Below are 25,241 nucleotides of genomic sequence, written 5' to 3'. Positions count from 1 at the left end.
GATAAAAGAGATTTTCCAATGGATTCCATTAGTATTGGGTGTGCTAAATAACATACTAAAAAATTAGGAAAAAATAACTTCTGGAAAGGCATCATTTTCAAGATGGCGTCCACGATGGCTGCCAGGAGCTTAAAATGCCTATAAACTGGGATTTAATACATAAAAAATCATAACAATTATACTCTTGGTGACAAGTTTTAGATTTTTGGCATGATGTTAGGTATGGGTATAAGGTTTTCAAAAACCATCGCAAACAAGTCGGGCTCGCCCCTAGTGGTCTGTTTGCAATGAATCTAATATCAAATGGGCCAGTATATGGTTAAAAACCATAATAATTGATAAAAGAGATTTTTCAATGGATTCTATTAGTATTGGGTGTGCTAAATAACATAATAAAGAATTAGGAAAAAATAACGTCTGGAAAGGCATCATTTTCAAGATTGCGTCCACAATAGCTGCAAAATGCCTATAAAGCTGGGATTTAATATGTAAAAAAAAGAAAATAATAATTGATAAAATATATTTTCCAATTGATTCTATTAGTATTGGGTATGCTAAATAACATATTCAAATTTTGGGTGAAAATAACTTCTGGAAAGGCATCATTTTCAAGATGGCGTCCACGGTGGCCTCAGTAAGCTTAAAATGCCTATAAACTGGGATTTAATAAATAAAAAATCATAACAATTATGCACTTGGTGACAAGTTTTAGATATTTGGCATGATGTTAGGTATGGGCATAATGTTTTCAAAAACCATCGCAAACAAGTTGGGCTCGCCCCCCCTAGTGGTCTGTTTGCAATTAATCCAATGCTGTCCTATTTAACCCTTAGACAGATTACTACTGGAAAACACGTGGAGTTTTGCATTAGTTCTGTCTGCCCTGTACGTGATTTTCCGTAGTTCTCTTTTTTTATTAATACCAATATATTAATTCGGTCCGCACCTCTGTATTGAGTATTGAGCATAAATATCAACTACATTTCCCAGAATTCCCGTGTCACGTGACACACGTGTATGCTTTCCTATTGGAAACTGACGCCCAGCCCCCAGTGAACAGGGGGGTTGGTTGACTCCTCCGAGGTGGGCACTGGAGGAAGAGTTTTTCAGCCAGGTTTGCAGTCGCCGCAAAAAAAACAATCTGAAAAATGATCCATCCGTGTCCAGTGGCATTCTCCAGTCCCAGACCGTTGGCCGGGCTGCAACATCCACCCTCGCGGATTACACGTGTGCAATGTTTTTTCTTCTCCCCACCGGAGTTACCACCAAGGCTGATGCCTTCGCTAAAAGGTAATTTTATTGTATTCGAAAATGCCCTAATATGACATGTCTAGTAAGACGATCCCTATATTTGGCCCGAGCCGACCTAGTGCTGATATCAGATAGATGTGGTAGAACCATATATGGATAGATCTAACTGGTTTAGTCATCGTGACAGGCATAGTCGGAGAATATATAACAAGGGTCGGTACTATAGGTGATCGACGTAGCTAACAAAAACATCTGATCAAATGAATGTATTGTACTGTGTCTTTGTGGGCCGAATCGTGGCATCGTGGCATACAAATAGATGTTTGTATAATTAGTATCACGATAAAATAATATGGCGACGTTAGAATGACACCACCAATGAGTGATCGCGTGTAATGTAGCTGCCCAGCGTATATCCAGCACCATCACGTCACCACATTCCACTGGCTGTTGGCTAGTAGTAGTTGCTAACAAACACTGCACAAATGGTACTGGCTATTGGCCGGGCCACAAGCCCGGGCAATAGCCAGTACCAATGTTGCTGGATGATTGCGACGCAATGGTGCTGGATATACCCTGGGCAGCTAGCTACATTACCACCGATCACTCATTGGTGTTTCATTCTAACGTTGCCATATTATTTTATCGTGATACTACTTATACAAGCATCTATTTGTATTTGTCATGCCACGACTCGGCCCACAAAGACACTGCACAATAAAATCATTGATCGCCAGCAGCCGGGTAAAACGCCATGTAATAGTAGCGTGCACTGACTACAGCTAAAATGTTTATTTCTTTTTATATATTTAGAACTGGCATCAGATGAGGAGGAGGAGGAGGAGGATGAAGAGTCAAGACTGCGATGGCGTTCTCCGACACTGAACCGGATTCATTCATTCATTCATTTCAGGGGGGGGCAGTTTTTGGGTGTTTTTTTTATTTAGCCTACTCACACATAACCTGACTCCGCCAGATGGGGCAGCAGAGAGTACACTGGGTTCCCCCCTCCTGCTCCCATCTGGGAACTCTCAGGCAGACTTGATGCCCGGCCACAAAACGGCCTGGCCAATCAGCAGCAGCTAGAAGCGAAGTTGCTCACAAAACGGCCTGGCCAATCAGCAGCAGCTAGTAGAAGCTAGAAGCTGCTGCTAGAAGTTGCTAGAAGCTGCTGCTGATTGGCCAGGCCGTTTTGTGGCCGGGCATCAAGTCTGCCTGAGAGTTCCCAGATGGGAGCAGGAGGGGGGAACACAGTGTACACTCTGCTGCCCCATATGGCGGAGTCAGGTTAACTCACACACACACACCGTCAAGGACTGGGTTTGGGGACATTTGGGAGGAGTAGCTCTGATCCATAGCTCTAAATGCGCATTTAGAGCTATGGATCAGAGCTAGGGGAGGAGTAACTGTTTTGTATGTAGGCCTATTTATTTTCTGTAATATTTATCATTTTATTATGTTAGTAGTCGTAAAAAATAAAAGACGCTTTTACAATGAGTTAGACCTGTCATGACTATTTTGTTCACTATTGTGAGGTTTATTGTATATGACTAAGCAAGTTTCAACTGTGATTTACTCTGTAACGGTAGATGGTAATAACTCAATTTCTTTTTTATAATACAGTATACATTCATGTCTATATTTTGATACATATCATGGGCACCAAGTCATATCAAAACAATGTCCTTGGATGTGTTTTTTATCAAAACTGTGTTTCTTCATAACAGGTTTTTGAGATACATGCATGAATAGACAAGGTACTGGTAAGACTATGTAAACATGGTATATATCAAAATGTGCGTTAGAATGTCTAATTTTACCCCAAAAAAGAATTGAGTTTATATGATGTTCCAATTTCAGAGCTATGGGGACTTTTAGCTGGATAGGTCAGATTGATCATGACTGACCATGCTATTTATAGATGGCAAAATATCTACAGTGGTACATGTGAGAAACTTTTTATTTTATTTTAATTGAACTAGACAACTCACCCTTTAAAATGAGATATTGCATGGCTATGTATGCCCAGCAGAAAAAAAGTTATTTAGAAAATAAAACTTCAACCGGGCATAACTTTTTTTGGTTGTCCTAGAAACAGAAACAGTGTAAATGCAGGCTCTTTTAAATGGCTTCCAACACAAGAACTAAACATTTTATCAACTCAGTTCATTTTTTTCCTGGAAGCAGACAAGTCAAGCTTTCTCTGAAGGTCTTTCGTTGTCACACATTCACAACATTTCAATAAATCATTCAAAAACGCCATTCTGGCCATAGAGAAGTCTACCTACTATATAGAAATCCTTGAAACGCTCAAAGAGTTAACATTGGATTCATTGCAAACAGACCACTAGGGGGCGAGGCCAACTCGTTTGCGATGGTTTTTGAAAACCTAACACCATGCCAAAAATCTAAAACTGTGCATAATTGTTATGATTTTGTATGTATTAAATCCCAGTTTATAGGCATTTTAAGCTTACTGAGGCCACCGTGGACGCCATCTTGAAAATGATGCCTTTCCAGAAGTTATTTTCACCCAAAATGTTTATATGTTATTTAGCATACCCAATACTAATAGAATCCATTGGAAAATCTATTTTATCAATTATTATTATTATTTTTTACATATTAAATCCAAGCTTTATAGGCATTTTGCAGCTATTGTGGACGCAATCTTGAAAATGATGCCTTTCCAGAAGTTATTTTTTCCTACATTTTTAGTATGTTATTTAGCACACCCAATACTAATAGAATCCATTGAATTTTTTATTTGATCCATTATTATGGTTTTTAACCATATACTGGCCCATTTAATATTAGATTCATTGCAAACGGACCACTAGGGGGCGCTCCCAACTCGTTTGCGATGGTTTTTGAAAACCTTATAACCATACCTACCACCATACCAAAAATCAAAAACTTGTCACCAAGTGCACGATTTTAACGAATTCAGACCCAGCTATATAAATTAATGATCGCGACCTTGTAAAAGTATCTTGTAAAATAATAATAAAACGACATATCACACATTGTATGTATAATAATAATAATAATAATAATAATAATAATAATAATAATAATAATAATAATAAAACTTTATTTGTATAGCACCTTTCATGACATGAAATGCAGCTCAAAGTGCTTTACAGAGCAATGGAGGAAAAAAAAGAAAAGAAAAGCAAGGCATAAACATTAAAAAACAAGAGCAGTAAGAGCAGTGAGGACATGAATAACAAAAAATTAGAAGATCAATTAAAAGCAAGAGTGTAGAAGTGGGTCTTGAGCTGCGCTTTAAAAATGTCTACAGAGGCTGCCTGTCGAAGGTACAGTGGGAGTTTGTTCCACGCCGTCGGCCCGTAGAAGCAAAACGCTGCTTCCCCGTATTTTTTTGTTGCCATTTTTTTAGGCAAAGCGAGCAGGCCAGCAGTGGAAGACCTTAGGGGGCGGTATGGGCTATTATCACAAGACTGTCAAACAATTGTCGCGATGACAGTTTATACAGCCCGACAGAAACCTACTCTGTGCTCTTTATGCCCAAACCACACCAATGGGTCCTTGCAACCAAACAGTTGCGAGGAGTTGCATGGTGGGTGACCCATTGGTGTGGTTTCGCCATTGAATTGAACCACTTGAATCACTTGGGTCGACGAGCAACAGGACATATCACACCGCTGGGACGAACGCTAAAACCGTCTAGTCCCGTCTCGACCCTTTGGTGTGTTTTGGGCTTTAGATACCTCAATACAAGTATACTGTATAGTTGGCACATTGAAAAAAGATCAGAAAACAAACCCAGCTATCATCAGCTTCAACACATAACATCAAGGTTTTCCAAACAGTTTCTCTCCCAAGTGTGTGCCAAGTGTGTCATTGACACATGCCAGGTTCGTTCATTACGTAACCTTGTGTAAGAAAGATGGGTGGTGCTCCAGCTGTCTTAGTGGATAAGGTCTCATCCAATTAGCAGTCATACCCACTTCAGTGTGGCATGGCCCTGGGGACCGAGCTATTTTAGGGAGAGACCCTGTGCATGTGGTTGTACATTATGTACAGAATATTACACTATATGAGATATTGTATGTTAGATCAGTATTAGAAAACATCTGGTCTTTGCTTTTGAAGTGCCATACTTTGGGGGGGATATTGACAGTCAAAATGATCCAGAGGTTGAGATGAGATCAAAAACAAAAGACGTAATCAATATTTTTGTGTTGTCAGGGACTGTTTGGGAAAGGAAAACACGTTGGTGATCAGACTGCAATGCAATGGATGTCTCATCCAATCAGCATTCATACACACTCAGTGTGGCATGGCCCTAGGGACCGAGCTATTTTAAGGAGAGTCCCTGTGCATGTGGTTTTACATCATGTATGTTACACTATGACAGTGGTTCTCAATCTTTTCAGGCCGTGACCCCACCCCCAACATAATATTCGAACTGGGGACCCCCCAAAATAATATTTGAATTGGGTAGGCCTACAACCCACCCTGACAAGCACTTGGAATTGTAGTTGTACAAGCTCACAACGCCTCGCAAATCATTTTACCAATGTTTTAACCAGTTTTTATAGTATTTTGATGATTACTTTTGATGCAGTAATGGTCTTTTTTTTCTCTTATTTTTTTTACGTTTAAAAAGGTCTTAAAAATCCTTAAATTTTCACTTCACTGTCATCTGGGGACCCTCCAAAATCCTGCCAGGACCCCCTTGGGGATCCCGTCTGAGAACCACTGAACCAATATGAGATATTGATCAGTATCCTTAGAGTTTCACAACAAACTCATTATTTTGAAGGCAACATTCATCAACTTTCATGTACGTCTGCAAAACATTTATTTCAGAAGTTTAGTCAGTGTTCTTAGCACATTGAAGAGTTTGATGTTCAAAAACACAAGAAATCTGTTGTTGACAACCAGAGCGTGACAGCATTATCAGTGAAATTTTAAATGCACTATACTGTAGATATAGGTTTTGTACCACAGATCAGCTTAATCCATATAAATAGTGGATTTAACAGGTCAGTGGTTCTCAACATGTGGTCCAGGGACCCCCAGGGCTCCTTGAGGACATTGCAGGGGATCCTCAGCTAAATTATTGATTGTTTGGAACCAAATTATTGGCCCCTTACACGTTTGTAACTCTGTCAGTGCAATGTACAACTAGAACCAAATAGACCCTTATATCAAATGCATATCAAGCTCAGTCACTGCAGTTTCTAAGACTCCTGAAAGACATGCCTTATGCTGGCTCTTAAACATCGCTGACCGCCTTGAATCCAACATCCCGGTGTGAAACCATTCAAACCTCTTTATAAGTTATAGGGAAAACCCTGGAACAGTTGGAATTCTGAGATGGGGAAACCCCACAGAGCATTTCCACCCATTCAAATGTCATGATCCCAAGATACAGACTTTCCTGTAAAATCTTTACAGGTGGTTTCCACAATTTCCAAATAAAATAAGAGAACACAAAATTAACTCTGGATGCTATGAATACACCACTACATGAAACACAGAGAACCTGACAAAATGTAACATTTAATTCAAACTATATTTTTTTCTTTTCTTGGATTCGTTTTTACCATTGTACACAAGGCACAGGACATTCAATTGTTTATCAACCATCCTAGGCAATAACATAAAACACTGACAAAAGGTAAAATCCCAAAAAATGGTGCAGTGGTCATTATAACAATACATCTGTGCAATAGGCATGTCACACAATAGTTGTCTGCCTATAAACAACTGGCAGTGAAGATACAGCACATCATGGTCTTTAAAGAATTATAGGAGCATATTTAACTCGAAAGCAAAGTCTTTCTCAGCTATGCTCAGCAGTGAGCTTAATGCCTGGATGCTAGCTTACAGTGACTGGATATAACCTTTGTTTAAACAGTGAGTATATACACACACTTTCTCTTTCCTCCTTTCAACTGAACTTAATATTTGACCAATTACTTGCCTGGGTGTAAGTTACATTAGAATTTAATATAATAATCTGACAATATAAAGGAGCACCACATCTCTACAGGCCAGGAATGTCCACTCAAACAACTTATCTTGTATAGGACCTCTGCCAGTTGTAAATGGCGTGGATGTTATGGGAACACGCCGGAACTCTTTTACATGTGCTGACGCTGCGGTGGCGGAAAGCCCTTGCTCCGGCACTTCCCCCGAACCCCCTCCTCCTTGCCGCTAGCTGCTTGGCTCTCTCCTCTGCCACGAAGAAGTCTGTGGTGGCCCGGAAGAATTCCAGCAGAGCACTGTGGCTCCACCTTGTCCCGGGATTCCCAGTCACACCACCTGCCAAACCAACAGCACCAACCGCAGCACTGTCAGTCTGGGTGGGGAAACCGCAATGACCTCCGTGACTTGTTAAGAGGAGAAAGAAATGGGGGTTGGTCTCAAAGAGTTCAAGTGGTAAAGTGGACTGGATGCTGCCGCGTACTGGGTCATCCTGAGCGCAAAGGCTCAGAACGGGAATAGCGACTTCATCTACGTCCCTTAAGGGTTCGTTGCGTTCCCAATATGCTTCCCAAGCACTTGAGCTGCTGTTGTTGGTACTGTTGCCCCCCGATGTTGCTACTGGAGCGGCGCCTTTAGGATTAGTCTGACAAAATAGTGCTTCCTCCAGGCCTCGTAAGGAACAACTTGAAAATAGTGTGTCTGTCGTTATGGTCTCACCCAGCACTGTCCTGTACCTACACACATACGCACACACACGCACACACACACACACACACACACACACACACACACACACACACACACACACACACACACACACACACACACACACACACACACACACACACACACACACACACACACACACACACACACACACACACACACACAAAATCAATTCAAAGAGTGCTGTGAGTCTCATATTGCCTGTTAACATTGATTTGGGAGACCTTAGTTGGGTCAGGAAGTCTCTAAAAGATCAATGGTTTTACATTGATTGACCTGTTGCTATAGCAGCACACTTGTTTTCTCAACCTACTGAGTATATGCAATCAACAATCAGTTTACCTTTCCATTGTGTTCTGCCACAATCTTCTCCCCATTATATCTCTCAATACCCTGCACAATGACTGGCAATGTTCTTTTCTTCTCCTTTCTCCCCACTTACCCACTATGTGTAGTTGCCATGATTACCATAATGTCGCCAGTGTCATCGGCTGTACAGCCCATGTGCCCGATGATGTGAAAGGATACCGGAGAACTCGCCAGTTTTCCAACTCACCGCATCGAAAGGTCTTCATCAATGTCTTCATCGTTATGCTAACATGCTCTCTTCATCAGTGTAGTATGTCAAACCCACAGATGTTATAGTTAATTTCCAAAGTGATCAAATTATTTTGTGCAATTAAATGGTCAGCTAGATAATGATAAAAAGGTGAGTATGTGAATAACAATGATATTTCAGGATATTGTTTACTAATGAATTACATTGTTTCGGTAGGCTACTTTGGTGTTTAAACTTTAGCATTCCTACTTCATCTAGTGTAAACTCTAAACAACTATCCTCTCTCTCTCAATTCAATGCAATTTAAATGAAGGTGAAGTAAAACTAAAATGCACTAAACCGCGGCGAGTCGGAAAACGTTCTCCGGATACATGTGAAATGGCATGTTTTGAAGTCATCAATATACAAAAGAGATTTTACTGTGTATCAACAGTCTATGAATCCCCTCAAAGTACCTCTTAAGACAAAACACCTCTACTTAAGTTTAATGATTTATTGAAACGTAATGAGATGAATGTAAAACGGGATGATGAACCCAAGGTAGGGTGAATGAGTGAGTGAAGGCAGGTGTGGTACTAGATAGTGAGGCGATTGAGAACGGGGAGTGGGGCGATTGAGAACAGGGAGTGGCCGTAATAAGCAGAGGGTGGTCTGGTCTACTCCTGAACCTGCTTTAAACACAATTTCATTCATCACCACATTGTTTCTCTTTCCCGTACCTGCTTAGGCACATCTTCTGGTACAGCACCACTGCCCGCTGCAGTGGCCAACACGGGCCGCTCTCAAACCAGCTCTGACAGCGGAACACAGGCGACAGGCAGGCTGCTGCCGTTACATAGCTGGATGATCCGCACTCCCCAAGGTAGGACAGGAGGAGGCCCGAGCCGGTGCTCTCGCTCACCGCGTACAGCCGCCCCGCAGGCTGCCGGTAGCGGATGTAGCGCACGGCTTCGCGAAGGTCCCCCGGGTCGCCAAACTGCTGCAGTTTGAGGGTGGTGAGGGGCGTGGAGTTCTGGCTGCGCCGGTTGAAGATGACGGGGAGATAGCCATGGGACAGTGCTGCCTCACACAGCTGCACGGAAAGAGAAAGGACAGAGAAGAGAAGGATTGGGTGTCCATTTATGCTCAGGTCTTTGAACAGGTCGAGTGACCTGTTGGGTGTGTATAACCTAATTTATACAGTACTCTACTCCACAGTACTCCGTCATATGATGGATGGTGTTGCTCAAAGAGCAACAGCTTGTAGATCTGCTATTTTCGGAGAGAGTATTTTAAATTGAGCATGAGCCTGTCTTGATTGGCTGTAAACTGCTGATGGGACAGTAAAATCATTATCGGGTAGAGGTCGTTCAGTGCAGTTCTCTAAATGATATTTAAACGTTAGAAATGGCTGAAGCGTAATGTGCACATTTATTGTGATTGTCGACCATAAAGGTTATTTATTGGCTTTTTCAAGATGATGGTATCCCTGCTTTATTGGGCTCTATAATCAACATTAAAAGGAACACACACACACGCATACACGCATACACACACACACACACACACACACACACACACACACACACACACACACACACACACACACACACACGTGCGGAAAATGTCATATAGCACATTATTTGCTCTAGTCTGTGGAGCTACAAATGCACAGATGTCTTTAAAGCATGCCTTTGTCCTACTGCTACACAATATACAGTATACATGTAATGTTAGTATGGATTATGAGGCCATTAGTAACATTACATTTGGATATGTTTTCCATCTACGTGATGATATAAGCTTTGACAGTAACTCATCACAATTATTTAATCCATCTTGTGAGTGAGTGAGTGAGTGAGTGAGTGAGAGTGAGAGATAGATAGGGAAACTGATGCAGCACAGTGCATTCATGGAAGGAGTGAGTACGCAGAGAGCTTGGCTCATTTGAAATGATTCAATGTGACAATATATGAAGATCCATAATGCAGCATACAGGCTTTGTTCAAAAGTATATTCAAACCTGTTCCAACAGTTCTACATTGAAATATTGCAAAAGCATTTACAGTACAAACACACTGCATAGAGCACGATATGACTGTAGATGTCCCCAGCTAGGTCATAAGATGTCATGCAGTATGTCACCTCTGAAATGGATTAAAATATAAATGACCATAAACAATTAGGTAAAAACAACACACACATGTGCACTTGCAGGGAGGCATGCATCTCATAAAATAACACTGCCACAATTGTGCACGGATGTACACTTGCTTTTCTTCCTCTTGTTTGGATTGAAATGGTAGCTGGTATCCTTAATGTAGGCAATAGGCATTAAAGCCAGATAGCCTACTGGGCCTATGTGTATAAGTTTGGTTTTCATTTACAGTTGGAATTAATGCTACCTACTGGGCCTTATGTGTTTAGGTTGTAGGTTTCGTTTTCAAAATATGCAGGGGGAAAACTATAAAAATGCTAACTTACGTGGAAGTACATTCAAGGTGTTGAAAGCAGCTCAGGTCGTAGCCAGTGTATACTGAGCAATATTTGCACCAAGTCTGGACCCGGTTGGATTACTGGTGTGCTGTGAGAGCTGGCACTATGGCAAGTGCACTCCAAATGTTCTAATCTAATATAATGATATGATCAAAACCCAATGAGACCTATTTGACCGAATAGCTGAAAGGGAATAGAAAGGGCTTTTACAAAATCAGCTCCAGTTGAAAAATGTGTCTTGTTTCAGACAACCTATTTACACCATAGATTAAGAATGGTGCTGGACAGAGGAACTGAACTGCTCTCCCGAGGCCTTAAAGAAAACTATGGACGAATTATCTTAAAACTAAGTTCCTTCTATGTCTTGATGACAGTTTTTACGTGTCATAGCAGGGTAAACCGCAGCTAATTACATTTATAATCTGTTTGAGTTAGGTATTCCAAAGAACAAGCACTGACAATAATTAATGGTCTATTGTTATTTTGTCCAATCTGTATGGTAGTCTGTTAATACAATATAACTTATACCATTTGGTAGTTGTATTTGGTCTCCCTGCTCTTCTATTGAGACATTTAGATCGTATGCCTATAGGCATATAGACATATGTTGGACACAACCTTGTTTCTGTTTTCACATACATTTTGAACTGAAGGTCAAAATCCTATTTCTCCCCAGAGCAAGCAGGTAAGCTGTATTAGCTCAGCAAAAATGTCAACATTGTGTAGGAGACCCGGGTTCAAATCTGCGGTATAATGCACCTTTAAGGGAGTTATAATCCAAACAAACACTTTGTTTTCAAGAATCTTAAAAGGTCAATTATCTATTATCTTATCAATTATCTAATGTTACCCTGGGCTCTACACACCCTCCGCCAACCTGGGGAGAGCAACGGACTTGAACTCGTGCTTCCTTCATGCATGAGTGTCCAAGTCACTCCTTTACACCTGACACAGGGGAGTTTCCCTGTTTGGACGTAGCGCGTGGAAGGAACACGTTATTCCTGGCTGGACAGGGGGAGGCAGTTTAGAGACCAGGATTACTGCATGTTTTTTGTGAGGGTACCTACCCTAGGGGACACGGGGAGAACATGCAAACTCCACACAGAAAGGCCCTTTCACCAACCCCGCCTCGGGTATGGGCACTGATGACGCGGAGGAGGACACGCCGCGAGCACCCACAGCGTCCCGAGCAGGAATCGAACATAGGACCTTCTAGCTGTGAGGCGACAGCACTACCGACTGTGCCACCGTGCCCCTGATACCCCTGCTTTTGAAGCCCAGTCCATCTATATTGAAGTAAAGCCTCCCCTCTCACCTGCCTCCTTACTCACGCATGTTCTCTCTCTCGCACGCACGCACGCACGCACGCACGCACGCACGCACGCACGCACGCACGCACGCACGCAGGCAGGCACACACACACACACACACACACACACACACACACACACACACACACACACACACACTGGTGTTCTACTTATAAGATGAAAGGTAAAATATGTTAATTGAATACGCCTCAGCCTCCAGAATAGTTTTTTACCTAGTGTGATTATTACAGTATAATGCTAAATTAGAAAATAAATGTTCAAGGACAAAGCCAAGTGGCACTATGTAGTTTAAAGTACTAATAGGTGATAGGTGTACAAACTATAGTACCATGGATAGTGTCGGTTCAGTTGTCCAGCTTCTTGACAGTTGTGTGTGATCACAGCGTAGACCTGATCCATAGAAGTAACATAATCATATATACACTACAGTAGTATAGAATTCAATTATATTCTTCGTCCAAGCCTGGCAGCCTGCAGAGAGCACCATGGAATGCAGGAAGAGATAAAGCATATCACTATACATTAAATATTTACAGGCTGAGGGCAATCTGCCATATCTACCACTTTTGTTCACTCTATATTTATGAAGAAAAGGCTTACATGTCTGGATAGATGATTAGAAGTGTTGGGATATGCTCCCTGTATTCCAAGCACAGTCACTTTGTTTAATAATTCCTGTTCAAAAGGTCTCTAACTCTAACATGGAGAAGTGTCAGTGTAAGAGGCTGTTAGCTTATTCTAATTTATGTCATATCACTATTGTGCTTAAAGCTACAATCTGGGACATATTTTAATGAATAACATATTATTTTAACCATTCAGTATGGTAGAGCAGGGGTTCTCAACCTTTTTGGCTGGGGACCCCCGGAAATGCTTTGGCCATGTCTCGTGACCCCCGCCCCGCCCCCCTCCACCAATACAAACTGACTGCAAAAGTAACCTTAATAATAGAGAAAATATATCATAAATTAATACTGGAAACAGATATGGAAAGTTTATGCATGCACCACGTACTATGTAAACTCTTAATTCCCATTTTCCAGCCATATATATATATTTATTTTTTAAATAATTTGGGGACCCCCCAAAATAATTTGGTGACCCCCCGAGGGGGAGGCTGAGAACCCCTGTGGTAGAGTATGTCAATACTATATACCGTAACTTGCACATATGGGCAGTGGTTGGAGGTGGTCTCCCTACTTTTCCATTTAGAAATGTCAACCCTGGTTATTTGAAGCACTGTATTGAACATTATCATCATTATTGCAGTTTTGAAAATTGCTGTTGAGAATACATTAAGGCACTGTAGGATTGCCGCAGAATGAATTTGTGCTGAGCCAGGCGGCGTGTCATATTACGTGCTTTGAATTAGTTCACTTTGTGAGAGGTACTAATCCAACCCCATACCATGGATTGATTTTAGAATGATCAAAGATTGCAGAGACTGCAATCCTGTAATTCTGAGGCATACTCTGCATACTATATTCAACAAGGACAATGTGTGGATATTATAGCATGTATGTAACAGAGAGAGCAAGGGCAGGACAGCACAGACTCCTGTGATTTTTCATCAGGTCTAATAAACTGTCACTTCAATGAGGAATTCCCTGAGTACGGTCTTGAGACACGGTAGGATACGCACGCATGGACAAAGACAGAGAGATAGTGGCATTCCACAAGGAAGAACATATTGTAAACACTTATTATTATTATTAACACTATTTATTCAAAACTGATAGTACTCAGTAGTACTCTATTCGTATAATACCATGTCCATCTTCTGCATACAATATTATGTAGTTGGCATTTAAAAGTTGGCCGACTGCACATTGCATTCAGATGACACCTCCACACCACACTAGGAGGTGAAAGTAGCCTGCAACGCTAACCTGCCAGCGTCAACAGGTTTGCTTATTATAAGCGACTGGACTTGTTTTCCTGTAAAGTCCCTTGTAAATATTCATAGTTACGGGTTGCTTTTGTTTGGATTTTCTGAAGTGTAGTTGCTTATTTGGGCTTGCTTTCAAGGTTCTTTTTTGAAAATAGCTGCTGAAATAGGGCTCAAGTGGTGAAACCAAGCCCCGGCCACCGAGAGGAATTCTTTTTTTTTGTACTTATAATTTTTATCTCACGATTTTGTAACCCATTTTTCACCCCTGTGTCAATTATCTAATGTGATCCTGGGCTCTACACACACCCTCCGCCAACCTGGGGAGAGCAACGGACTTGAACTCATGCTTCCTTCATGCATGAGTGTCCAAGTTGCTCCTGGCAGGGGGAGTTTCCCTGGTTGGACATCGCGTGGAAGGAACACGTTATTCCAACCCGTTTAATGCAATTCTATGACGTAGATAGGCCCCAAATGGTCGGAGCGCACCACTTTTCCAACCCGGAAGAAGGGGTGAAAAAGCCTCAGGCACTGGGTGAGCAACTCAATGAAAGTGGATGGGAGGGGAATTCCGGTGCAGTCTCTATTATTTATAACTCTATGGATGAAACCGGTCGCTTCTTTTGGACTTGTTTTCATAGACCTGGTCGCAACATTGGAGTCTCCGTATCTGCACCAAAACAAAACACTTTTCCCCACTTAGCCTCAGCCTGTGGGGCCCCGGCCAAACAAGTCTGGTTGGCGATAGACGTCCGACTAGAAGTCCCAACCAGGTCCCGACCCGTCGATAGCGCCGTGCCGAAGATAAGTTGTCTGCAGTAGACTATCCAACTACCTTCCACGGCCGAGTCGAGCCGATATCGGTGTGGTGGCGAGTAGGCTTAATTTAATTCCTTTAGCGCCATCTAGTGTTAGCATGCGCACACCTATAAGGAATGCCACCCGCCCGCTCTCACTCTACGGTGCTTGTTTCCTTTCCGGGTTATTCAGGAAGGTGGGGGCCTTTGTTGTGAGCACATCACCACTCGCATTAGCTCATACAACTTAGCTAGCATTACAACGAGTTACATTTGCTCAGCGATGCGGTACAAACTCACAAATGATTCACGATCGGCGGGTGTGCGGCGGCCCACCATGGACAGCTCTCGAACCTTTAGAGATACAGTGCTTTGAAAATCCTGTTGATTCTCAACGTAGTTGGATTTAAAATTCCCATAGCTGGTGGGGACGGAGGCTCTCCCTATTACTGGCAATATAAAAAAGGAACCTCAGGAATCTAGAAATAGGGGGGTTCTATCTTTGTTTATGTCTCCTCCTGTAAACCACAAACTTATCAAGTAAAGAACAGAAGACTGCAACAGCTGTTCAGAATGTCTGGTTCGTGGCACTTTTACTTATTACAAGCTACGAAGTGACTACCCTACACACTGATCAGGGGCTCGCTTGAATGGCCCATGACCCTGCATTTCAGTCATTACTTGTACGACAGCCTAGATTGAATGAATGGTAAAGGACAAAAAAAGAAGAAAAAAACAGGGGTTGATAGATGATCTTTTTTGTCTCCACCAGGCCGAAGGCGTGGGGACAGAGTATGTTTTGCACTCCGTCCATCCGTGTGTGTGTCTGTCTGTCCGTCCGTCCGTCTGTGGACAGCTAATCTCTGGCACTAATCTCTGCTTGATCACAGCCAACACACCTCTGCCCCAAATTGTTCACATGGACATGTTACAGCGCCACCAGGAGGCAGAGTTTTGCAAAACACATTTTTTGACAGTACACCTACAGATTTTGTCCAAACATCACGCGTACACAAATCGGTACACAGTCTCTCTATACTATAGCCATTAAATGAAACAGGTCTTTCAGATTTTTCAAACTCCATCCTGATTGTCTAAGATTGGGTTCCAAAGTTCGCAGGACTCCTCCGTTTGGAACAAAATGTCACAAATCATGAACACATTGAGTGATTTCTGTGAAATGTTGCACGCACATTCCCACTAGGTCCAGGAAGAAATGCTACTTGAAATTTCTCACCTCAGCCTCATGGTGGCACTATAACTGGCCCATTCGTGTTTTTACCTATAACTGCGCCGATATCTGTGTAACACTATGTATGCACACGAGTTCCCTAGAGGCCAAGGAAAAACCTTTGCCCTGTATTTTTCCACATCTGCTCTTTATAGCGCCACCAGGAGGCCGACTTATGGAAAACACATTTTTTTATATTACTCCTTCACACATGATCTCATAATAGGATTGTGAATCCAGAGGAATCACTTTACAGCTTGAGTTACATTACTGTAATATCTTCAATACAGTGACTAATACAGCTATAGGCTCACAGAGATTGATTGAAATGTAATAAAGGTACTGAAGTTAATTGGGCTATAGCTTTACAACCTTCCAAAGTCTGATTCAAAGACCAAAAGAGAGACGTTCACTGTCATGATCATGAGGGGGGCTGTGAAAGTGAATCTAGCCTGATATCGAAGTGAAACGAGTAGCAGTGGGCAGAATCTGTCGCTATCCAGGCAACTGTGAAACATCCCCCAATGGTTTTCTTTCTCTATTTTACAAACACAGAAGTATACTTTATGTGACACACGTGCATACAGACACGCGCCCCCACACATAGAGAGGGACACAGTTTTGTGAGTGAATCTCCCAACAGTGACAGGCGCTGTCTAAATTGATTTGGAGCCTCAAGCCACAGATGATATACAGTAACTGTACTACAGCACATTTGTTGCAGGCCCAGAACGAGTAAATGGGAGAGGCACAAGACAGAATGTGGAGTTAACTTTTGAACCTTCCCATTTGGCTGTCCGCTATAATGGGAGAGGAAGAAATAGCTTTTTCCCCTCTATAATTTGCCCCTTGGATTTGGTAGTTCATTAAAGAAATCAAATCATCTATTTGTAAAAATATAATAAATAATTCAACAATCTAATCAGGCAAATACTTAAAATTGTAAAATCTTAAAATTGCATTGTTGCACACCGTCTTTTTTTCTTCTTTTTTTACCCCAACTTTATATTTACTGTCCTTTCGTAAGACTATTTTCCCCTTCTGTGGGTCTCATTGATCCATTTGTTATGTCTTTCTCTTCCCTGTCATCTGCCTATTTCTCCCTCTATTTCAATAATGGAAGTCACTCATTATCTTCGCCAGGCCAAAGGCCACTTAGGCCAGGGGTGAAGATTATGTTTTTGTGTTTGTTTAGTCCAGAGCTTATCTTGCCCAAAAAAACACAAATGTTAAGTTACTTCACATAGACCCATACAGGGTTCCACAAATGTGACAAATTACATTGTTTGTTGCAGAAACATGATGATTATTATTTGTTATTATTATTATTATTATTATTATTATTATTATTCTTACAATTATTATTTAGGGGCCAAGCCCAAAGGGAAAAAGGCCCCTAATGTTTTTCTACTGTTATTTCTTCTTCCGCCACTTTTTGCAGTTATGGCAGTGCTGTCGCTTTCCACGAAATTTGGCAATATGGTAGAGGGTCATGGGAAACGGTCAAGAACTGAAGCTCACAGTCATTAGTCAAAGGACCTCAGACCTTTAGATCTCCCAATTATATGATTGTATGAATTATGTGATCCACTCTATCAACTCCTGGGATTTGCGTAGCCTGGTTAACCACTCCCCCTTGAAATCGCATTTCCATTCATTTGTGCGGAAGAGTCTGGACCCGGCTGCTAATGCATGGTTGGCTGAGGGAGTACAGCTAAGTTCACTAAATTAGATCACATCATCTTGGGAGTCATGTGATGCATGAAACAACTTTTTGATATTCAACATTTTGTCTGTAATTGCCTTCCAAAATTTGAGAGGGGGTTATTTTTTTTTACAAAACCATGCCATAGCTTGGCAGAGATATGAGCTCTGCAGAGAGGCCTCTTTCTAGTTCACACTGCATAACCCACTGTTCGAAATTCCTTCCACATTACACTGCTCTCGTCTCAACAGCTCATAGGCAGCTTTTATTCACGGACAACCTGCATTCAAGAAGACTGGATTCTCTCACAGAGCTAACAGTAAATTAAACGAGCTGCAACTATTCAGGAGGCCCCTGACTCATTAGCAAACATACTCTGTCCTATGACAAAGTATAAATCAGGCAATGGGCATTCAAGTCTATTCACTGAACAGCTCTGGGCGCCTCAGTCAAGTGATGCCTTGTATACAAGTCAAGCGATGCCTCACTCAATTACAACAATCAGTGTATTGAAAGCCGAATGGCTGATGTTGCCAGGTACATTTGCTTACTTTGACCTCATCTGCTCTTTTTCTCCCCCTCTGCTTGACTGGACATTCCACTCCAGAGCTAAATACAAAGACTTGTGCTCAAACTGCTTGCAGCTGAATAACCATTATGTTCCCCTTTATATTAGATGCTACCCGTTTCTACTCCAAAATACAATTAGGCCACTTTGCTTGCACCTCTTGGTTCTCCAACATCTCAATGTCACGGAAAGCTTCAGACCTCCCATAACAAACTGATTCTAATTCTTCTCGACCTAAAGCCGATGACCCACCTAATTCCAAAACACTTTGCTAGTCTGGGATAGCTCTGGGTAGAAAACAGGGTTAAAGGACCACTTCACCAATTTTCAACCTCTTCATATAATAGGTCCTGACTAATAATCATGATAAATGGTGGTGGAAATTAAGCTCCACCCGTGGCAACTTGTGTCGGCAAAGAGTTTCCGGTTTTCTGGCCGACGCTGCAAGTTGCCGTGTGGGTGGAGCTTCATTTCCATCCACCAGCTGTCTAAAAACCTGGAAGAGACGCCTGTCGCTCGCAGCTTTTGGCATCTTCGTGACTCCACTGTCTGGAAGCACCCATAGCCAGCTTTCTGTGTCTGTGTGTACCATGGATTTGAGAAAACTGTGTGAAGTGAGGGGCGCTCTTATCATTATACATCATCATACATCATCTCATTCTGGCCAATCTCAATTTGTGTCCTCACTTTGGTCTTTATATGTTTGTGTTTACACACTTTTGTCTTCAATGTTTGTGTTTACACACTTTTGTCTTCAATGTTTGTGTTTACAGTACACAATGTTTGTGTTTACACACGACTTTAGTCTTCAATGTTTGTGTTTACACACTTTTGTCTTCAATGTTTGTGTTTACAGTACACAATGTTTGTGTTTACACAAACACTCAAAGCTGGACATAGGAGGGGAAGTGAGGACAGCAAAGTGAGGACACCAATTGTGATTGGCCGGAATGTGATGTATTATGATGTATAAGAGTGCCCCTCACTTCTCACAAGTGTGACTTTTGAGGGGCACTAGCCCCTCCTATATACAGCTTTTGTCCCCACAAAATGTCCGCAACACAAACATTAAATGCCATTGGCAATGAAGGGAAAGTTTATGTCATCTTGTCCTCACACGTCTCATATTTGCCATCGACAATGACAGGAGAAATTAGGTCAAATGTCCGCCAAATATGACGTAAATTTGTGCCAACAGGCATTCTGATTGTATGAGTATGAGATGTAGAGATGAGAGTATGATTTACGATGATAAGAGCACCCCTCACTTCACACGGGTGTGATTTTTTAATACTATGTTGATGAATTGAATACATATAGGACCACAATGGAAACAAGTCCCCATGACCTTTTTCTATTATCCTTTTAGCCTTATTGTCTGACTGTACCTGATGCTGTTTACATTTCTGACTAATAAAGTATTTAATCAATCAATCAATCAATCAATCAATCAATCAATCAAAAGGCTATTTTGCACCCTTACACAGAACATTTGGATCCATTTTTATACTTGCAGAATTAAATTAACACTGATGATTTGATTGTAGAGAACTGCAGGCTATAGTCTATAGGCCTATAGAACATTTCATGCCTGACAACATAAATCTTCAGATGTGTTGAAGTTCCCGTTGCACTGTTTGTGAATATCAGTGTCTAGACAGGAAATAAACTTAAATTAAGCTGTTTCCTAGCAACGTCATTGACAAGGTATATATGCCTACTTTAAGTGCAGTTGATAACACTTTGTTTTATGTGTTTACACAAATGCTGTGCTAAGAGGAACATTCTTTTTGCACTGCAACGTGTCAGATGAGGTTAAATGTGTTTAATATCAAAATACTCTGCGCTAATCAGAAACTAAATGTACATTTTCTTAAAGTAACCTTATTTATTCCCCAAAATGTATACGTAGGTCAAGAGGATATTTTAACTGTCTTTTTAAATTGTCTGTATTAATCATCTGCAGAATGGAATAGGAATATTGCTGCCTACAATGGAAGGCTTGTGTTATTTGGGGAGACATGTGACGCCATATCTTTTATAATCAATCAGAATCAAGATGGGCATCTTATGGGTGCTTCACATAAGATGCCCATCTTCACATCACATCTGTATTACGCACGGAGCTGCGGGAAAGAAGAAAGAATTAAAGGTGCATGATTGTTACCCTACCTTAAGCACATTTCTAGTGATCTTCCCAAAAGAATTGGGTATAATGAGCAGAACAGGACATGTAGAGTGGCTGGAGGTCCTTCTGCGTTTGTGGTAAGAAGAGGTGCCAGCCAGCGCCACCGCCCAGTCCAAGGCCACCAGACCGTCGTCGCTCAGCTGCAGGTTGTCCCGGACAAATTGGACCGGACTGTTGTAGGGCCAGCACGCGTCATACACAGTCTGGAGAAAGGCACTCGCTCGCCAGGTAAACCCCACACACGGCGAATAATTGCTGAAAGTCCTGCAGTGTTTGAGCAGGTAGTTGGCAAGCGCGGAAGGCTTGCATATCAGCGCGACTGTGGTCGCCGTGTCATCTCCTGTTTGGACCCCGTCCTCCCCACGGTCTGAGACCGTACTCTCTGCTGTCGTCTCCCTCGTTTTCCGTCGTGGAATTCGCAGTCCTCCTTGAAGCAATGCTTCTGTCTGGTTCTCGGTGGAAAAATATTTGGAGCCTGGCCAAATGAGTGCCACCAGGATCACAATGCAGAGAGCCACGAGCCATTCCAGCATCGGAACGATCAGACGGAGCGCACTTAACGATATAGTAGGCTAAACCTCTTAGCTTTTGGATTTTAGGTTGATAAATATAAAATCGCATTACAAATACTACTACTCCACCGGACCATTTTCAATTTAACAAGATGTCACAGAGGACAATGCGTTCTCTCTTACTCTTATAAACATGAAACTGCTCTCGACAGTGAAGTTTTACAACTACAGCTGAGCCAGTGTGTCCCTACTTCAGTTCGGTTTGCTTTTTTTGTGCCAAATAATTAAGGCGCACAGCTTGCTCGTTGAGTCATCCCAGATGCAGTCTAAATGTAATTTCAGTCTAGGTCAGGAGTCAGGACTCGGTTACAAATTGGAATTCTTCTTCTCTCCATTTACAGTACCTACACGCTGCACGCATAAGCTGTTGGTGAAGGATCTCATCCCGTGCAGGGCTGCTGAGTGCTGATATAAACTGTGAGTGAGCGCCAGAAACCTCGCTGTGACTGAATGCAGTGCACTGACTGTTGATGCTGGAGGAGCCTGCATGGGGGCAGCCGGCGCCTCCCATCATGTCGAAACCGTGCCCTTTGCCTTTGCGACGATTTCTTTGCACATTTTCTTCCATCATTAGACAGACTATCCATTTTTAGATCTGTGTTAGCCATGGTTCACACTTCACGGCTAAATCTGTGTCTGAGTTATTTTTTTATTTTATATATTTTATATAATTGTATTTTCAAGGATAGATTATGGAGGTTTCTAGCCCCAGATAGGCTACTAATCATTTATGGCACACATTGGCAAGAATACCGTGTCCGGGTGTCCCAAGAACATATTTATTGGCACAGTTAAGTAGGCTACTATTCTGATCTTTCAGTCTTTAATAAAGACTATGGTTTATTTCAATCAGGTTGTAGGCGTATATGAAAATTGAAAACCGAGAAGAAGATAGCATTTTCAGACAGTGATCAATTCAGCAGGATGAAACCTTTTGTTTACAAGCCACCCAGACTATATACACACACTGTATTGCAGTGAAATGTACTATACATTTATAATATACATTGTATGCACCCTGAATAGGCCTGTCTAGCCTAAAGGTCAGGAGGGCCACCCACCAGCCTTTAATTTCAGAAGCTGAACCTAAAATGCCCACAGATAGCCTGGGTATCCTAGGCTATATTTTATGAACAGGCAAAGTAGGCCAGTACCAGTGCCGACACATGTTTTGCTCCGACAGTCATTAGATCGACAACCTACTCTATCCCTAACATAATCCTAACCGCAAGCACGGGAGCAGCGCATGTTCGAGCGGTAGTCCGACCGCTGTCCCCGCATGTCGGACTAATGCTCTGTCGGAATTACGTTCGGATCCCATAAGCCATAAGGGGCCACTACTAGTAATTAAGGGCTCATTCAAGTCTGTTAGAAGGGTAAGAATTGCTCACAAATGGCTAACTATTTCGTTTTGTTGTTGTCACTATATCTAATTGGTGTTTGATGGCAAACATGGCACATGGCTGGCAGCTCACTTCAGTCAATCCCATGTATGCATGTCTCAGGTCTGGTTGTTATAGGCCCTGAGGCTGAGGCAATCTCTCAATGGAAAGTTTGACACTAAAAACAAACTCTTAAAAAGTCTTAGCCAATGAAGTAAGAGTGGCCTGTGAATTATAGCCTACTGTATCGTCAGTTTGTCACTACTGTCGGGTGGAAAATGTGTATGTCCAAAACCATTCCTTTTTCTTATTTTTGTGTTTTAAAATAAAAACAGTAAAAATATTCAATCTACAAGCTCACAATGTGACATTGACAGCAACGATATGAATAGTGTATCGGTGTTTAGTAAATAATAAAGATTTTTCCGCTCTGTTGATAAAAATCACACCCGTGTGAACTTAGTGGTGCAACTCCATGTGGGGGTCCCTGGGGGGTCACCGGAACCTCCAGACCCACAGGAACGCACCCAGGATGCCGGGCCGGTTCCGGCGAGCCGCCCCCGAAACGGTTGAGAAATGACTGAGTTACCGTGTGGGGGAATTAGCAGACAACACTCTCTCTCACACAAAGAGTGTGGTATTGTCTCTCCCTCCCTTCCTCTCTCTCTCTCTGTCTCTCACATGCACGCATGCTGCAACAGTGCAACACTCTCTCTCTGTTTCTAGCTCAACAGCGCCACTTTAGCACCTGTTGGTACCCTAAACATACATACAGACAGACATAGGGACGGATGGACATTGCTGTTCCTTGGAGTAGCTGCACCACTCAAAAAGAGACTATTTGGGTCATGGATGAAAATCATATTTCCCTAATTTACGGGGGAAAAGTCAATATTCACAATTGTAAAGTAATGGACTTAATAGCATCTATAATTCAATTGCCACTACAAGCTGTGACTTAACTGTTAACTATAGTAATAACTGATTTACTTGTAAGGTTGCACTTATAGCTTTTGCTTTAGAGGGAAATGTTTTACTTTACTAACGATGGCAGCTTAACAAAGTGCTGGGGCCTGCCAGGGATAGATTAATAGTGATGCGGACATGTTGCATAAGCTTTCAATTGAAAGTAAACCCAAAAGGGAAGAGATAAGACAATGGAACGTTGTAATGTGTAATGTATATGTTCCCACTAACAACATCACAGCTTATTTTTCTCTTGTGGATTAGGTAATGGAAAACGTTAGACAAAATGCACAATAGAGACACACAGGCGCCTACAAAATCACACCCACAATTGAGACAGCACCATCACTTACTAGAACGGTGTACTGCAGGCCAGCCCATAGAAGCCCATTGAAATTCCACTAGGCTATAAATACGAAATGAACAGAAGACTTGGAATGAAAATATGTTTCCAAATGTATTATAGATGATAAAATGTCTTTGTCAACATATCTTCTTGTTTTCTCTATAGAGTATGTGTTTCACATTTATTTTACCACTTGAATGGATTACCCATAATGTTAACAGAGCAGAGGGGAGACGGCAGAGAGACACATTTCAGTGACATCACTGTCTTTACGAGCGCTGACTTTAAAGAGGGGAATTCTCATAACATCCCAATCCCGACTGACTTTGTTCATGTCTATATTTTGAACATGTCACTTGCCCAAAATGTGCTGACCTCATCACATTTGTGCTGACCTCATCACATTTGTCATGACGTCTATGGCCGTTTTTAGCCCAAGGAGTGTTTTTTGTGCAAAACTAAAGCTTGGAATGGATTCAGAATCATGAAACCTCCCTAGTTTGACATGACAATTTTGCCTGCCATAGGATGTTAATGAAAAAAACAATTGCCCAATAGGGTCAGCAAGTGGATGTATGTATATAGACAATTATTTAGGCCAATAAAAAAGACTATATACCAAATTTCCCACTTTAAACAAAAGAAGCCTGTCGGCTATATAGTGGGAATTTGACAGTGACTAAACTAGAAGAAGATAATGATTTTAAAAAAGTTGTCAAAAGCCCAGATTGCTGCGATATTTCTCACTCCACAGAGACCTCAATAAATTGATGTTATGTGTTATTAATCATCACAATTATAATGATACTACTCAGACAATGCTGTGTAGAAGGATTGCTGCAGAATGAGGGCTAGATCTTGTGCCATGCTTTATCCACAAGTAATAAATATTTTCCGTGAATTACGCATTTAGGAGCTTCCACTATGCGTAAACGTTATCTTGCGGCCACACAACACACTATTCATTTTGCCGACACCTATATTTGCGGGTGGAGGTGTGTCTATATAGGCGTGTTGATGCGCTTTCCCTATATTTGCTATCTTATGCACACAGGTTTAGGACAACGGAAAGTGCCTCTTCAAACCACCCCTAATGCAAATCCGTTTGATAAAAGAATGGCTCCTGATTTGGAGCTGCCTCAACGCAGAACATTGACTGCAGCTCAGAGGTCTCGTTCTGTCTTAATTCTCCACAAATCTTCGTGATTGTAATTTTCCCATAATCAGAGTGTCCTTGTGCTCATTGTGTTTAATTGTCTAGTCAAGTCAAGGAATTTATTAGACTTGTGCTA

At 41.8% G+C, this 25,241-nt stretch overlaps 1 protein-coding gene across 1 annotated transcript in view; it reads right to left on the bottom strand.

Moving 5' to 3' along the window:
* The window catches only part of abhd15a (abhydrolase domain containing 15a), a 374,815-nt gene extending 353,378 nt beyond the window's left edge, over positions 1-21,437 (bottom strand). The window contains exons 1-3 of the mRNA XM_079514202.1: positions 20,668-21,437; positions 9,220-9,572; positions 6,693-7,949 (exon numbers count right to left, since the gene is read on the bottom strand). Coding sequence (XP_079370328.1) covers positions 7,304-7,949; positions 9,220-9,572; positions 20,668-21,216 — 1,548 coding nt within the window. The 5' untranslated portion in view covers positions 21,217-21,437 and the 3' untranslated portion in view covers positions 6,693-7,303. The remainder of the gene's footprint in view (positions 1-6,692; positions 7,950-9,219; positions 9,573-20,667) is intronic.
* Between the last annotated feature and the right edge of the window lie 3,804 nt (positions 21,438-25,241).

Source organism: Electrona antarctica, assembly GCF_951216825.1.
Source record: "Electrona antarctica genome assembly, chromosome: 11".
In the NCBI taxonomy this organism is placed as follows: Eukaryota; Metazoa; Chordata; class Actinopteri; order Myctophiformes; family Myctophidae; genus Electrona; species Electrona antarctica.
This window is presented reverse-complemented; position numbering and strand designations above follow the sequence as displayed.